The 17,641-nt window shown below is 49.1% G+C and overlaps 2 protein-coding genes across 15 annotated transcripts in view; both read left to right on the plus strand.

Moving 5' to 3' along the window:
- The window catches only part of LOC125721932 (NACHT, LRR and PYD domains-containing protein 12-like), a 431,572-nt gene that overhangs the window by 388,777 nt on the left and 25,154 nt on the right, over positions 1-17,641 (plus strand). Inside the window, exon 13 of the mRNA XM_048998141.1 lies at positions 6,014-6,099. Coding sequence (XP_048854098.1) covers positions 6,014-6,099 — 86 coding nt within the window. The remainder of the gene's footprint in view (positions 1-6,013; positions 6,100-17,641) is intronic.
- Positions 9,655-17,641, plus strand: part of LOC125721939 (protein NLRC3-like) — a 30,607-nt gene continuing 22,620 nt past the window's right edge. For all 14 annotated transcript variants that reach the window (XM_048998158.1, XM_048998162.1, XM_048998167.1 and 11 more), the window contains exon 1: positions 9,655-9,731. The gene's annotated coding sequence lies outside the window, so the exon portion shown is untranslated. The remainder of the gene's footprint in view (positions 9,732-17,641) is intronic.

Raw genomic sequence — 17,641 nt, forward strand, 5'->3', positions numbered from 1 at the left:
GGGGGCGCCTGCCCGGGAGCTGCAGGTTGCTGCAGTGGGGGCGCCTGCCCGGGAGCTGCAGGTTGCTGCAGTGGGGGCGCCTGCCCGGGAGCTGCAGCAGGCAGCGAAGGCGGCTGCGCAGGCGGCGGCTGCGCAGGCGGCGGCAGCGGCGAAGGCGGCTGCGCAGGCGGCGGCAGCGGCGAAGGCGGCAATGGCGGCTGCACGGGAGTGGGGTCCGCCGGCAGCGGCGGCCGCACGGGATAGGGGTCCGCCGGCAATGGCGGCTGCACGGGAGCGGGGTCCGCCGGCAATGGCGGCTGCACGGGAGCGGGGTCCGCCGGCAATGGCGGCTGCACGGGAGCGGGGTCCGCCGGCAATGGCGGCCGCACGGGAGCGGGATCCGCAGGCAGCGGCGGCCGCACGGGATAGGGATCCGCAGGCAGCGGCGGCCGCACGGGATAGGGATCCGCAGGCAGCGGCGGCAAGAGCAAAGGGAGCTCCTCAGGCTCGGCTATGGCCTCTAGTCGCGGAGGCGGCTTAGCAGCGCTGAGGGCCTCCGTGTCGTCCTCCAGCTCACCAGCTGGGAAGGAGGCGGGGACGAGAGCGCACGCCCCTAGGACGATCGTCCGGGCGACCGTCCGCTTCTTCCTCCTTCTCCGCGTCACCGTCGGGGGGATAGGCTGCGCACTGTCTGAGAAAGCGGACCGCGGGAGGATGGTCCCCGGTTCTCGTAGCGCAACCCACCGCTCTTTACGGAACTCGGCCACCCGCTGGAAGTTATCGCGCACCTCCTCCGCGAGGTGCGCGTCCTTTTCCAGGGACAACTGGTCCAGGATGTCCCAGCTCCGGCTGATGAGATCCCAGGCCGGGAGATCTTCCCGGATGCCGGGCTGGGCGATCCAAAATAGCAGCTGATCGACGTAACCGCGGTAGTCTTCCACAGTCACGGAAGCTGCTTTTCTTGGGTCTGTCATTCTGTCACGATCGGGTACGGGTGAAGCGGCGATCGTGCGGGCAAGCAGGCAAGCAGGAAGCAGGAAGCAGGAATACGGGGCAAAACGGGAGTTTTAATACGAGGACAGGGACCGGGAAACAGCTCACGCTTACGAACATCAGACATTAATGACAGACAAAGCAAACTGGGGAGACCAGGACTTAAATACACAGAACAAGGCAGCAGGAAACAAGACACGACTGGGCAGGATCAGGAAATCACACGTGGGTAATTAGGGGGCGTGGCACACACGAGGAGCGGACGAGCCGGGCATGACACTCAGGGTCAAGACTCTGGTCTCCAGCTCACCGCTCTCTGTTACATTTCCATGGCCATTTTGTCCGATAGTATCATTTTATTTTTCTATGCTATAGTCTTTTATATTTAATCATTGCGTGCTATTTATTATAAATAATAGCTTATTCTCCTTGTGATGTGTGTGTGCCTAAAAGTATTAAATAGAAGTAAAACCAACTACAGTTTCCTCAGTAATGTATTTCATGAACTGATATTTTCCCAACAAAACCCATGTATGCAATCAAGCCTCTGTCATGGTTTGTACATAATATTTGGAACAACCGTTATGAAGACTTTGCAGAATATGTACTACAAGCCTCTCCAGTTGCAGCCACACCCATATCCAAACTCACATATAAGGTATATTTGTATATGTGTGTTTCCAAGGTACCAACATTCCTACAGAACCATGTTACATAATATATCCACATATAGGGAATTTCAGTGTGAGTCCTGATGCATTATGCATACTGCTTTCAAATCTGTGATCAAAGCACTGACTGCAAAAACATGGAGACCATAATGTCTCTAAAAGGTGAAAATAAAACATGTCAAGCGCCCCCTACTGGCTAGCTGCAGTACCATTATTAGCACCACCCATCCCAATGTGTTTCAGTGTTTCAGATTTTCCACATCACTTTCATATCTTACCATCTATACAATAACAAAACATTGATTCTCAATGTATTATTAGTTATGTAATTAATGTCATCTAAAGATGAATGTCATTAATATTATTAGAATTAATTTGCATATTTTGAAAATCTGTACTTTTCTTCAACACAACGTGCAGCTTCTACCCCAAGCACAATCCACATTATTACTTAAAAGCTTATTGACCCTCTGATTCTGGTATCACTTACTTTTCAGTAATTTTAAGTAAACATTATCTGTGCTGTATTTGTATGATGAAACCAATCCTTGAGCCCAATATAAAATAACTGAAATAAATATACAGTCATTCAAACTTCAGCACTTTTCAATTTTGTTTTGTATTTCAATAAAAGCTGCAACATCAAATCCGGCCAGTTCTGATCTGCTTGCCATTTTTGCTTAAAAAATAAATGCTGGTGTTATCAAAAACTATGTCATATAACTATATTCCAGATTTATTACAGCCAAACACATCTCGGAGCTCCGAGGAACCTCCTTCTCCTTACATTTGGAGATGATGGTGGCACAGGAGGTAGTGCTATCGTTTAGCAACTAGAGAGTTGCAGGTTCGAGCCCTGGTTTCTCCTGACCTCATCAAAAGTGTCCTTCAGCAAGACACTGAACCCCAAATTGCTCCCGGCGTGCAGGTTGGCGCCTTGCATGGCAGCCTCCACCCCCGGTGTGTGGATGGGTGAATGTGAGGCATAAAAACAGAAAAGCACATTTACCATGTGTGTTTTGGATTTGGATTGTATTGGTGTGTAGTCAATCGCTCATGTACATGCTCAATCGCAGTAACATTTTCACAGGAATTTGGGAGACAAGTGCTAATTCTATGTGGGTGTACTCAGTGGGAAAGGTGTGTATGTAGGGCATGTCCTCTCCCCCCCCTCACTCACTGTTCATTATTACTCACTGTGTAATATAAAATGCAAATGGAATACTGTAATATGAAGCACTGCAGTAAGAGGACAATATTACAGTACAGGGCACATTGTTGGATTACATACCTGCTGGCTCTATGAAATGTTTGAATGGTTGAGGACATGGTTGTTCTCCCATCATTCGGCCAACCAGCCTCAGTCATTGTAAGGCCATGATTGAGGACCTAAATATATATATATATACAGTACTGTGCAAATGTCTTAGGCAGGCAAAGAAAATGATGTTTAGATTATCCTCCTGTTGGTGTAAAACTATGATATGATGCCTGTCAAAGTGTGTCAGCTTCGCCATTTCAGAACCTCTGCTAAAATCATCCTAGTATTTGCAGCCATGTATTTTTTGACTTGACCACTAGCAGACCTCATACAGCTAGTCAATCTGTCACTGACATTTTAAGCCAATACATTTAATTATTTAATTGAGCTGTTGGTAAAATTTAACAAAATCATCTGAGGTGCCCCTGGGGAGAAGTTTGGGAACTGAGGCAATGTTTATCTAGCCATCCAACTAGATATCAGTAACTTTTTAGAAAACAGAAGAAATTATTACTAGTTTTTTATTGTGTTACTCTTAATTTGCAGACGTTCTAATGTTAAATTGTGTTTTTTGTTCTAAGCCAAAATACACTTGCTACCCAGATAAACAGCTTCAAACATTTCTTTGGACTGCCTAAGACTTTTGCACAGTACTGTATATATACACACACGCAGTTATACAGATGTATAGAGTATACCAGTATAATATGTGACCCATCACCACGAAATGAGTCTTATTCCCCACCCATAAGAGTCACCCATAAGACTCATTTCATGGTGATGAGTCACATATATTTTGACCAACATGTCATGAACAATTGAAAATGTAGGAATCAGCAGATGATTGTACATAATTATTCGCACGACTGAGCCAAAGCATTTGCAATTTGACCAAAAGAATGAGACTTTGCATGTATGATGTGCAAAAGGGACTCGATGATGTGGAGGTTGTACAAGTAGTTATGAGAATTTCATTTCTGATCTGAGAAATGTACCAAAGCGACCGAGAAAACCTGTAATATTGTTCTGCTGTACACTAGAGTAAATGCATGCGCTGGGACTATTCACAGTCCCATAGAAGAAGCCAAATCACATTTCCTCAGGTGGAATTACATCAAATAAAATACTCTTATTTTAGAAATCTGCTGCATGGCCAAAATTCTGTGTCACATCAACCGCCTGTCAGCTATGAGAGATGAATCTCTCCTATAATCAGCTCTCACTGTACTGTACAGATCTGTGTGGACCACAGGCTTTAAAATGTTCATGTGCTAAGGGCTCTCAAACAGAATTTCGGAAAATACTGTTCCATCCATAAAGTTTTTTGCAATTAACTTCTTTATCTTTATAATTTGCATAATTTAAAGCTGGACAGGGGGGCGGAGATGGCCCTGATGTTTACATGTGTGTGGAGTTTGCATGTTCTCCCCATGTCATCGTGGGGTTTGTGTGAGTGTGCCCTGTGATGGGCTGGCCCCCCATCCTGGGTTGTTCCCAGCCTCGTGCCCATTGCTTCCGGGATAGGCTCCGGACCCCCCGCGACCCAATAGGAAAGGCGGTTTGGGAAATGGATGGATGGATAAAGCCTGACAGGCTTGCAGTAGTTGCTGGTGATGTTCACATCTCCTCCTTTCAGAGTTACTAGTCAGGGAGGCCTTTCCCGAAGGCGATCAGTCTTAGCGAATAATGAACAAAATAACAAACAATGTAAGTAAAGAATGAGTGTGGTCTATGTGCGTTTCCCAAAAGCCTTCATTATTCCAGAATTAACAGACAAACTTTAAGTAGCACTTTGTTGGCTCTTCCCAGCCTCCACGTGAGAAAAGCACAAACTGTCAATAAGAGGAAAATCGATTCCAAGTATGTCAATAGCAAAATGCGAGTCAAATCATTGCTACATGACGCATGTAAACATGAACAATATAACATATAATCCAAATCTAAACGTCTGAAAACGCACAGACGGAATACCGAATTAAATTATCAGTTGCAAATATAGCAATAGGCTGAAAACATGATGGGGCTCTTTTGTACAAAGAAACCATGGACAGCAGCCAGAGAAAGAGGAAACATCAGCTCTGCAAGGCGGCGATACAACTAATGGAGGAGGTGGGGGAACAATGGAGGGAAATCACTGCCGGGATGAAAGGCTACTGTGGCCAGCAGTGATCTGGGATTGAAGTCTGCAGGAAATGGCAGGACTTCTCCAGCCTCGCAAAGTGATAACTGGGGATAAATGGGGATTGGGGATCATGCTGACTGGGCAGGGGGTCAGGAGCTGCGTCACACACAGGACAACACAGAGGGGTCTCTGTGAAAAGGGTCATTTTTCGTAGAGACAATTCCTCACTACGGCTTGTGGGGACTGACCGGCTTAATGTACAGTCAGAAGAGCATCAGTGTGTTTTGGCCAAACTCTGTGTCTCTGTGACACGACAGCAGGCAAAAAAGGATGTAGAAAATAAGGAGTGGGTGGGAGCACTGGTTACTCTACCAGCATTACCCACTGATCTAATACCAACCGCCTCCTGTTGGAATTCCTCACTTCCTCACGGGTGGTTCTCTGCTCGACCGTGGGCATCTTGCGGTTTCTATGACGTCACACCATTTGATCTTGACATCAGTCCAGGGTCTCATCCTCTCTGTCCTCAGTGCTCTTCTTCTGGCAGGACTGGGGATGAGAGAGTCCAGTTGTTTGATGCAGTGGGTCGCGCTCACTGGATGGTCTAATTTAGAAGCTGATCATTTATGTCTGTTATTACAGTCAGTGACGCTAAAAGGTGAGCTTCAGTGAACAGTGTGTGGCAGCTGCAGGAACAGAGGCACTCAGGCAAACCCAAGTGCAGAATATTACCCCCGAATGGCAGCTTTTTATCAGCAACAGGGAGACCTGGGATGGGGGAAGGGTGGGGGGGGGGGGGGTGCTGAAGGGCTGTTTGCTCTGGTGGGTCCAGGCCAGTCACTGGCAACTTCAGCACTGGTGATTTGACAGGTTGCTGCTGCCTGTATTTTGTGGTTTCCTTTCAATAGGCTGTCAGGCTGTAGAGTCACACAGAGAGGCTGTTCTTCCCTGGCTTCAGCTCTGAAGTCAAACCTCAGAGAGCTGGACCTGAGCTACAATCACCCAGGAGACTCAGGAGTGAAGCTGCTCTCTGCTGTACTGGAGGATCCCAGCTGTAAACTGGAGAAGCTGAAGTGAGTACAGAGTGTGTGTCTGACACGCTACAGATACTTATGCATGTATGTGAAGAAGAGGCACCAATAAATAAATGGATACAGCAGTACTATGTCATTCTGCTTCTCCTGTAGTGTGGATCACGGTGGAGAGTGCAGGACCAGTCCAGGCGTACAGAAATGTAAGTGTGTTTGCATGTTTTTATTAATAATACAATTACAGTAATTGTACTTTATCATTGTATTCACACAATTGTTGTGATGAGTATGTTTTTTTCACTGTATGTAGTAGGATTTCCATGTTTGTCTTTAGGTGAGTTTCTTTCACGTTTTAGGCAACATCCAATATCCAAAAAAACAAAAGTCATCCCCAAAAACACTATTAGTTCATTTATCATAAAAATCACTGGTTTCTTAAATAAAAATAGTATCTGGGAACCTCTGCAAAAACAAATACCTTATAGCTGCTCATATCCTCTTTGTGTTTCTGTGAGAGTATAACAGGGTTAAAATTCTGATATAGTGGTGCGTCTTTAATCTCACAAAAAAAAAATCCTTCATGTTTGTGTACTTACTTGGTTAGTATTGTCCTAAGACAGCACCCGTAGTCTTCCCCAAACATGCAGAGATACCAGACTCTCTCTTCACTCTGCAGTTAATGCTGCTATAAGGAGGTTCGTGTCCAGTGTGGTTTGAAGGAAGTTCATATTCTCGCTTACACTCATACACTCGCTTGTAGTATTAGTTTGGGTGTCGAATTCTGTGGTAAATATGTTTGTGGTGAATATGTCTGATGAATGTCGATGCTTTGTAATGTAATTTACCCGTAATTAAGCTTGTTTCTCATCTTAAAATTCATGATTAGTAATATTACAGATAAATTAGACTGTATGGATGAATTAGGACATATTGACCTACCTTTCTATTCTCTTTTTTAAAGTGAGCCTTTATTGTCCTGAAAAAATACATTCTTTCTCCCCCACAGACAGAACAAACACACTGGAGTCTTGACTTCTGGTATCTCCTGTAAACTAAAATGTGTTTTGTGGTCACATTTATGGCAACGTAGCTACTTAAAATTTAAGCTGGCAGCCTAAATGTCATTTTTAAAGACTGGGTACAAAATGTATTTTTGGAGATGTAGTGGGAAAGTGGGAGTGTGATTTTGTGCAGGGTTTTCATTTTACAGACATTGCTTGTAAGAGTAAATATATTAATTGGCTGTAGTTGTTATTATAGTATGTTCCCAAACATCACCTGGAATCATTTGCAGGCATCTCCAGATGTTAAACCACCAGCTGGAATCATTTGCAGGCATCTCCAGATGTTAAACCACCAGCTGGAATCATTTGCAGGCATCTCCAGATGTTAAACCACCAGCTGGGATTCATACAGCTACCATCAGTTTTTAATGTCGATACAGATGCTTTGTGGAACTGATCCGCTACAAAAATTAAGATTTTTATTTTAAATTAAGACCTTAAGTCCTTTATTTCCTTTTGAGGAACTTGTGGGTCTTCAAACCACATGTCATTTGGACGTTTAAAATTAATAACAAAATAACATTTAAATATGAGTTTAAAGTGGGGAAATTGGTTAACCATAAATTCATGTTTACTAAAAACTAATATCGAGATCATGTTTAACATGAACAATAGCATGAATATTAACTTGTATCAATTGTATTTTAGTACATTTAATGGAAATAGAAAATTCATTCTTACCATTGTTAATTTTCATGAATCCATTTTTGGAGAGTGTCTTGTTTGTCTCACTGATGCAGACACAAATGTACATAAGTCTTGCAGAATCTCTAAGGTATCTGCTCCACAGCAACCGCAGTAACAATCAGTATCACCTTACATATTTTATTGGTTGGCATCTCTATCGTGATTGGTCGGAGATATTGCGCATGAGCAACAGCAGAAATATCTCCAAACAATCAAATCTCTTTGTGCCAACCAATAATATATGGTTATGCAAGAAGCAGCCAATCAACGTCTACGGAAATATATGGAGTCAGCCAGAAATGTTGAAAGTGTTGCTCAGTGAAGGAAGTGTCCATAAATGTTATCCAGCTAAGCACTATGTGGTAAAATTTAAAGGAGACATAAATATTAACTACAGCTGCGATGGGCTGCCCCCCTGTCCTGGGTTGTTCCCTGCCGGCCAGTAGGATAAGCAGGTTCGAAAATGGATGGATGGATGGATATTAACTACAGTTTTATGGGGATCATTTATGTGGTACTGCTCTTTCATATAGAGGTCTTGGCAGGAATATAGCATGTTTGTTGTGAACCATATTTTAAGGGACGTTTCCTTAGGGTGGGAGAATGTTTTATTTTGTTTCTTTAAAATCCCCAGAAAGAATGATAAATGTTTTTTTTATAATAAATTTCTTAATTCTTAAAATTCTAATTTTTTTTATCCATAAATGTAAATTTGTTATCAAACCACCATCTTTTCTTTATTTCCTTAAGGATGTGGAGTTAAAATTAATAGTAGGCTCTACCAACAAAAAGGCTCTCAAAACGATTTATATATGTGCATTTTTGCATTTATTTGTATAATTAACACCCCTGGTGTAACAACACTGGCCCAAGAAGTAAGACAGAGATCCAGAATTTGCACGCAGCCAGAAGTTTTATTGGCAGCTCTGGTACGTAGCAAGAAAAGGGACTAAGCGAGAAGAATGGTCGTGGGGCAGAAGCAGGTGTCAGAAGCTGGGAGGTCCGTCCGAGGAACAAACACGGGACACGACAACACAGGGAGAGGGTAACAGGAGGAGCCGGTCTCAGCAGGGCAGGAGGTTCAGGTTCGGGAACGGGTCTGGGAAGAGGAAGAGACAAGATAAATACACTGGGCGGACGGAACAGGTAGGAAGCAACGGGTAGACGATAGACAATAGATTGCTTGGTATGGCTCACTAGCATGGCTCAATACTTCGCAGGGTTCCGATGGAGCTCCGTGCTTAAATCCTTTCTGTCATTATGCGCTCTACGGAGCACCTGGTTGGTCCCGCCCCTGTGGGCGTGATCGAGACGGGTCATTCGGTGGGGTCCGCCTGCATGGGCATGACACCTGGCTGTTTGTATAATTATTGCACTCTCTTGTATACTTCATCTGTTTATATGTTGTATACTTGCTGTTTGTTTAATAAAGTTCCTTAAAAAAAAGTGTTGCTATCAGAAACAGCAACTAAGACACGTATAGACTGAGGAACGATGGTGTTGAATGCTGCCCCCCCACTTCTCCTCACAGCTGCAGACCCTTTGCTGGACAGGCGATTGGGCCAGAGACAGATAATGTGGCCCCTACAAAACAGCTCATTTCAGCCAGTTGTTAAGTTTTTGTAACATACTAAAATAAACTGTATCTCATAGCAAAGTAAAGCATTTTATTTCCTTCAAGTATAAGAAGAGCAGCTCTATAAAGCAAGACAAAATAAAGTACAAATAGAAAGCAGTACAAAGTAAAGTATGAATTCAAAATATAACTTTTAAAAGTATTTTAACTTTTTCACCCGATAGTGTTTGTTGCTGCTCCGCCCCTTACCTGCAGAATAAGGAAATCGCTGCACCGCGGTGATTCTCTCTACAACGCCAGTCACCTACATACTGTACGTCTGCCTCCCCAGCCGGTTACCATTCAAGGTAAGACTGACAAATTTAGCAAAATGACATCAGTTATTTTAATAGCCTTTATTGTTTTTAATTTGAGGGCTAGAAGTGTGGAATGCTGAAGATTCAAAAATGTTGAAAACTTTTATGAATTTATTTTAAACGACTATAATTAGTCAGATAAGAATGTTCCTATTAGCCATAACTCTATTTGCGTGTGTGTCTCAGTGTTCCTCTGACAGCTGATTTGTAGGGTATTCTTACTTACACAGTACATTACTACATCAGGCGGTTCTAGACCCTATTTGGGGGGGGGGGGGGGGTGCAGGTTCAGCTGCCTTGTGTTTTGTCTTAGCCCCCCCTGAAAAGCAATGATTCCTGTAGAGAGTCTCGTATTTCTTCAGGATGGCTGAGCCCCCCTGAGTCAAATCCTTGAATCGCCCCTGAATAGAACAGTGTGCTGATAGTGACAGACAGAGGGGTTTCTTTTCTTCATGCTTATACATGTCACACATATATCCATTGATAGAGAGCTTGCTGGACGTGTCTAACCAGCCTGAGCACAGAATCCCAGCACGTAAGAGGACAGATGGTAGCAACAATGCATCAATCTATGTGTCATTCTGTCTGTCAGTCAAATTTATTTGTTTTTACCTGCCCTCTAAATTAAGGGAGTTCCCTTTAAATCCTCACATGAAACAACATGCCTGAGTATCTGTATATACTGAGCGTTTAAACTTTGTGTTAACATTGTTGTCTGTATCCAGTATTCATGAATTGTAAGAAAATGGTGAGATTTTCTTATAATATATAAATGGTGACATTCTGTTTAGGGGTTCTGCCATTAATGTATAGGGATTTGCAGTCAGTAAATGGTAACATGACTTTAAATATTAGTATTTTACAGTTTTTCTCAATTGCTTTGACAAAATTTTCACATCAGGAATGGTAAATGTACTGCATTTATATAGCGCTTTCGAGTACTCAAAGCGCTTTACATTTTATGCCTCACATTCACCCATTCACACACCACATTCATACATATCAGGAATGTCATTCTCCTTACTTTCCTAACTCTTAACAATTTTCAAAGCAGTTATGCATTTCCTCACCCGAATTAGCATTTCTCATTGTGTTTTTACACACTAAAGATGTTTTGTTATTGTGTTGATGCATTACTTATCCTACTCATGGAAACAGGTTGTATTTTGGTCAGTCATAATTAAAGATCACATAGTCACCTTAATACTGTCCAGCATTGCAATGATGTTTTCAAATAAATCACTTTAAACTGTTTTCAGATACGAATGTATAAGCAAGGCCAATTACACACTATCAGGGTTAGTAGTAAATTGTCCTTCAATTGAAAGCAAACAGAAGCAGAACAGGTGTAACTGAAACCAATTGAAGCACACACTCTGTCATGACACTGCAGGAATTACACAGAAGCTAATATGACGCTCATGTTTAACCCAGTGAACAGTGCTGTTCATGGAGCAGGAAGGTGTCAGGTAAAGAAGCGAGATTTGTGAGAAGACGTGGTGTCTGAATGTGTGGTATGGCAAGGGGGAGAGGAGCACACAGAGAACATGGGGCTCAGGGGCAGGGGTAAAGGGAGAGGAGCACAGAGAGAACATGGGGCTCAGGGGCAGGGGTAGAGGGAGAGGAACACAGAGAGTATGGGGCTCAGGGGCAGGGGTAAAGGGAGAGGAGCACAGAGAGAACATGGGGCTCAGGGGCAGGGGTAGAGGGAGAGGAACACAGAGAGCATGGGGCTCAGGGGCAGGAGTAGAGGGAGGGGAGCACACAGAGAAAATGGGGCTCAGGGGCAGGAGTAAAGGGAGAGGAACACAGAGAGAACATGGGGCTCAGGGGCAGGTGTAGAGGGAGAGGGGCACACAGAGAACATGGGGCTCAGGACAGGAGTAGAGGGAGAGGAGCACATAGAAAACATGGGACACAGGACAGGAGTAGAGGGAGAGGAGCACACAGAGAACATGGGGCTCAGGACAGGAGTAGAGGGAGAGGAGCACACAGAGAACATGGGGCTCAGGACAGGAGTAGAGGGAGAGGAGCACACAGAAAACATGGGACACAGGACAGGAGTAGAGGGAGAGGAGGACACAGAAAACATGGGGCTCAGGACAGGAGTAGAGGGAGAGGAGCACACAGAGAACATGGCGCTCAGGACAGGAGTAGAGGGAGAGGAGCACACAGAAAACATGGGACTCAGGACAGGAGTAGAGGGAGAGGAGCACATAGAGAACATGGGGCTCAGGACAGGAGTAGAGGGAGAGGAGCACACAGAGAACATGGGGCTCTGGGGCAGGAGTAGAGGGAGAGGAGCACACAGAGAACATGGGGCTCAGGGGCAGGCGTGGAGGGAGAGGAGCACACAGAGAACATGGCGATCAGGACAGGAGTAGAGGGAGAGGAGAACACAGAGAACATGGGAGTCAGGACAGGAGTAGAGGGAGAGGAGCACACAGAGAACATGGGGCTCAGGGGCAGGAGTAGAGGGAGAGGAGCACACAGAGAACATGGGGCTCAGGGGCAGGAGTAGAGGGAGGGGAGCACACAGAGAACATGGGGCTCAGGGGCAGGGGTAGAGGGAGAGGAGCACACAGAGAACATGGGGCTCAGGGGCAGGGGTAGAGGGAGAGGAGCACACAGAGAACATGGGGCTCAGGGGCAGGGCTAGAGGGAGAGGAGCACACAGAGATCATGGGGCTCAGGGCCAGGGGTAGAGGGAGAGGAGCACACAGAGAACATGGGGCTCAGGGGCAGGGGTAGAGGGAGAGGAGAACAGAGAACATGGGGCTCAGGGGCAGGGGTAGAGGGAGAGGAGCACACATAAAACATGGGGCTCAGGGGCAGGGGTAGAGGGAGAGGAGCACACAGAGAACATGGGGCTCAGGGGCAGGGGTAGAGGGAGAGGAGCACACAGAGATCATGGGGCTCAGGGGCAGGGGTAGAGGGAGAGGAGCACACAGAGATCATGGGGCTCAGGGGCAGGGGTAGAGGGAGAGGAGCACACAGAGAACATGGGGCTCAGGGGCAGGGGCAGAGGAAGAGGAGCACACAGAGAACATGGGGCTCAGGGGCAGGAGTAGAGAGAGAGGAGCACACAGAGAACATGGCGCTCAAGACAGGAGTAGAGGGAGAGGAGCACACAGAGAACATGGGACTCAGGACAGGAGTAGAGAGAGAGGAGAACACAGAGAACATGGGAGTCAGGACAGGAGTAGAGGGAGAGGAGCACACAGAGAACATGGGGCTCAGGGGCAGGAGTAGAGGGAGAGGAGCACACAGAGAACATGGGGCTCAGGGGCAGGGGTAGAGGGAGAGGAGCACACAGAGATCATGGGGCTCAGGGGCAGGGGTAGAGGGAGAGGAGCACACAGAGAACATGGGGCTCAGGGGCAGGGGTAGAGGGAGAGGAGCAAACAGAGAACATGGGGCTCAGGGGCAGGGCTAGAGGGAGAGGAGCACACAGAGATCATGGGGCTCAGGGGCAGGGGTAGAGGGAGAGGAGCACACAGAGAACATGGGGCTCAGGGGCAGGGGTAGAGGGAGAGGAGCACAGAGAACATGGGGCTCAGGGGCAGGGGTAGAGGGAGAGGAGCACACATAAAACATGGGGCTCAGGGGCAGGGGTAGAGGGAGAGGAGCACACAGAGAACATGGGGCTCAGGGGCAGGGGTAGAGGGAGAGGAGCACACAGAGATCATGGGGCTCAGGGGCAGGGGTAGAGGGAGAGGAGCACACAGAGATCATGGGGCTCAGGGGCAGGGGTAGAGGGAGAGGAGCACACAGAGAACATGGGGCTCAGGGGCAGGGGCAGAGGAAGAGGAGCACACAGAGAACATGGGGCTCAGGGGCAGGAGTAGAGAGAGAGTAGCACACAGAGAACATGGCGCTCAGGACAGGAGTAGAGGGAGAGGAGCACACAGAGAACATGGGACTCAGGACAGGAGTAGAGGGAGAGGAGCACACAGAGAACATGGGAGTCAGGACAGGAGTAGAGGGAGAGGAGCACACAGAGAACATGGGGCTCAGGGGCAGGGGTAGAGGGAGAGGAGCACACAGAGAACATGGGGCTCAGGGGCAGGGGTAGAGGGAGAGGAGCACACAGAGATCATGGGGCTCAGGGGCAGGGGTAGAGGGAGAGGAGCACACAGAGAACATGGGGCTCAGGGGCAGGGGTAGAGGGAGAGGAGCACACAGAGATCATGGGGCTCAGGGGCAGGGGTAGAGGGAGAGGAGCACACAGAGAACATGGGGCTCAGGGGCAGGGGCAGAGGGAGAGGAGCACACAGAGAACATGGGGCTCAGGGGCAGGAGTAGAGGGAGAGGAGCACAAAGAAAACATGGGACTCAGAACAGGAGTAGAGGGAGAGGAGCACACAGAGAACATGGGGCTCAGGACAGGAGTAGAGGGAGAGGAGCACACAGAGAACATGGGGCTCAGGGGCAGGAGTAGAGGGAGAGGAGCACACAGAGAACATGGGGCTCAGGGGCAGGGGTAGAGGGAGAGGAGCACACAGAGAACATGGGGCTCAGGGGCAGGGGTAGAGGGAGAGGAGCACACAGAGAACATGGCACTCAGGACAGGAGTAGAGGGAGAGGAGCACACAGAAAACATGGGACTCAGAACAGGAGTAGAGGGAGAGGAGCACACAGAGAACATGGGGCTCAGGGGCAGGAGTAGAGAGAGAGGAGCACACAGAGAACATGGCGCTCAGGACAGGAGTAGAGGGAGAGGAGCACACAGAAAACATGGGACTCAGGACAGGAGTAGAGGGAGAGGAGCACACAGAGAACATGGGGCTCAGGGGCAGGGGTAGAGGGAGAGGAGCACACAGAGAACATGGGGCTCAGGGGCAGGGGTAGAGGGAGAGGAGCACACAGAGATCATGGGGCTCAGGACAGGAGTAGAGGGAGAGGAGCACACAGAGAACATGGGAGTCAGGACAGGAGTAGAGGGAGAGGAGCACACAGAGAACATGGGGCTCAGGGGCAGGGGTAGAGGGAGAGGAGCACACAGAGAACATGGGGCTCAGGGGCAGGGGTAGAGGGAGAGGAGCACACAGAGATCATGGGGCTCAGGGGCAGGGGTAGAGGGAGAGGAGCACACAGAGATCATGGGGCTCAGGGGCAGGGGTAGAGGGAGAGGAGCACACAGAGAACATGGCACTCAGGACAGGAGTAGAGGGAGAGGAGCACACAGAAAACATGGGACTCAGAACAGGAGTAGAGGGAGAGGAGCACACAGAGAACATGGGGCTCAGGGGCAGGGGTAGAGGGAGAGGAATACACAGAGAACATGGGGCTCAGGGGCAGGAGTAGTGGGAAAGGAGCACACAGAGAACATGGGGCTCAGGGGCAGGAGTAGAGGGAGAGGAGCACACAGAGAACATGGGGCTCAGGGGCAGGGGTAGAGGGAGAGGAGCACACAGAGAACATGGGGCTCAGGGGCAGGAGTAGAGAGAGAGGAGCACACAGAGAACATGGCGCTCAGGACAGGAGTAGAGGGAGAGGAGCACACAGAAAACATGGGACTCAGGACAGGAGTAGAGGGAGAGGAGCACACAGAGAACATGGGGCTCAGGGGCTGGCGTGGAGAGAGAGGAGCACACAGAGAATATGGGGCTCAGGGGCAGGGGTAGAGGGAGAGGAGCACACAGAGATCATGGGGCTCAGGACAGGAGTAGAGGGAGAGGAGCACACAGAGAACATGGGAGTCAGGACAGGAGTAGAGGGAGAGGAGCACACAGAGAACATGGGGCTCAGGGGCAGGGGTAGAGGGAGAGGAGCACACAGAGAACATGGGGCTCAGGGGCAGGGGTAGAGGGAGAGGAGCACACAGAGATCATGGGGCTCAGGGGCAGGGGTAGAGGGAGAGGAGCACACAGAGAACATGGGGCTCAGGGGCAGGGGTAGAGGGAGAGGAGCACACAGAGATCATGGGGCTCAGGGGCAGGGGTAGAGGGAGAGGAGCACACAGAGAACATGGGGCTCAGGGGCAGGGGCAGAGGGAGAGGAGCACACAGAGAACATGGGGCTCAGGGGCAGGAGTAGAGGGAGAGGAGCACAAAGAAAACATGGGACTCAGAACAGGAGTAGAGGGAGAGGAGCACACAGAGAACATGGGGCTCAGGACAGGAGTAGAGGGAGAGGAGCACACAGAGAACATGGGGCTCAGGGGCAGGAGTAGAGGGAGAGGAGCACACAGAGAACATGGGGCTCAGGGGCAGGGGTAGAGGGAGAGGAGCACACAGAGAACATGGGGCTCAGGGGCAGGGGTAGAGGGAGAGGAGCACACAGAGAACATGGCACTCAGGACAGGAGTAGAGGGAGAGGAGCACACAGAAAACATGGGACTCAGAACAGGAGTAGAGGGAGAGGAGCACACAGAGAACATGGGGCTCAGGGGCAGGAGTAGAGAGAGAGGAGCACACAGAGAACATGGCGCTCAGGACAGGAGTAGAGGGAGAAGAGCACACAGAAAACATGGGACTCAGGACAGGAGTAGAGGGAGAGGAGCACACAGAGAACATGGGGCTCAGGGGCTGGCGTGGAGAGAGAGGAGCACACACAGAATATGGGGCTCAGGGGCAGGGGTAGAGGGAGAGGAGCACACAGAGATCATGGGGCTCAGGACAGGAGTAGAGGGAGAGGAGCACACAGAGAACATGGGAGTCAGGACAGGAGTAGAGGGAGAGGAGCACACAGAGAACATGGGGCTCAGGGGCAGGGGTAGAGGGAGAGGAGCACACAGAGAACATGGGGCTCAGGGGCAGGGGTAGAGGGAGAGGAGCACACAGAGATCATGGGGCTCAGGGGCAGGGGTAGAGGGAGAGGAGCACACAGAGATCATGGGGCTCAGGGGCAGGGGTAGAGGGAGAGGAGCACACAGAGAACATGGCACTCAGGACAGGAGTAGAGGGAGACGAGCACACAGAAAACATGGGACTCAGAACAGGAGTAGAGGGAGAGGAGCACACAGAGAACATGGGGCTCAGGGGCAGGGGTAGAGGGAGAGGAGTACACAGAGAACATGGGGCTCAGGGGCAGGAGTAGTGGGAAAGGAGCACACAGAGAACATGGGGCTCAGGGGCAGGAGTAGAGGGAGAGGAGCACACAGAGAACATGGGGCTCAGGGGCAGGGGTAGAGGGAGAGGAGCACACAGAGAACATGGGGCTCAGGGGCAGGAGTAGAGAGAAAGGAGCACACAGAGGACATGGCGCTCAGGACAGGAGTAGAGGGAGAGGAGCACACAGAAAACATGGCACTCAGGACAGGTGTAGAGGGAGAGGAGCACACAGAGAACATGGGGCTCAGGGGCAGGAGTAGAGGGAGAGGAGCACACAGAGAACATGGCGCTCAGGACAGGAGTAGAGGGAGAGGAGCACACAGAAAACATGGGACTCAGAACAGGAGTAGAGGGAGAGGAGCACACAGAGAACATGGGGCTCAGGGCAGGAGTAGAGGGAGAGGAGCACACAGAGAACATGGGGCTCAGGGGCAGGAGTAGAGGGAGAGGAGCACACAGAGAACATGGGGCTCAGGGGCAGGGGTAGAGGGAGAGGAGCACACAGAGAACATGGGGCTCAGGGGCAGGGGTAGAGGGAGAGGAGCACACAGAGAACATGGGGCTCAGGGGCAGGGGAAGAGGGAGAGGAGCACACAGAGAACATGGGGCTCAGGGGCAGGGGTAGAGGGAGAGGAGCACACAGAGAACATGGGGCTCAGGGGCAGGGGTAGAGGGAGAGGAGCACACAGAGAACATGGGGCTCAGGGGCAGGAGTAGAGGGAGAGGAGCACACAGAGAACACGGGACTCAGGGGCAGGAGTAGAGGGAGAGGAGCACACAGAGAACAGTTGTGGAGCATCTTATCAACCATGGCCTAAGTTTGGCTGGAGCTGGTGGACGGACCGT

This window comes from Brienomyrus brachyistius, unplaced genomic scaffold (assembly GCF_023856365.1).
Source record: "Brienomyrus brachyistius isolate T26 unplaced genomic scaffold, BBRACH_0.4 scaffold36, whole genome shotgun sequence".
NCBI classification, from domain to species: Eukaryota; Metazoa; Chordata; class Actinopteri; order Osteoglossiformes; family Mormyridae; genus Brienomyrus; species Brienomyrus brachyistius.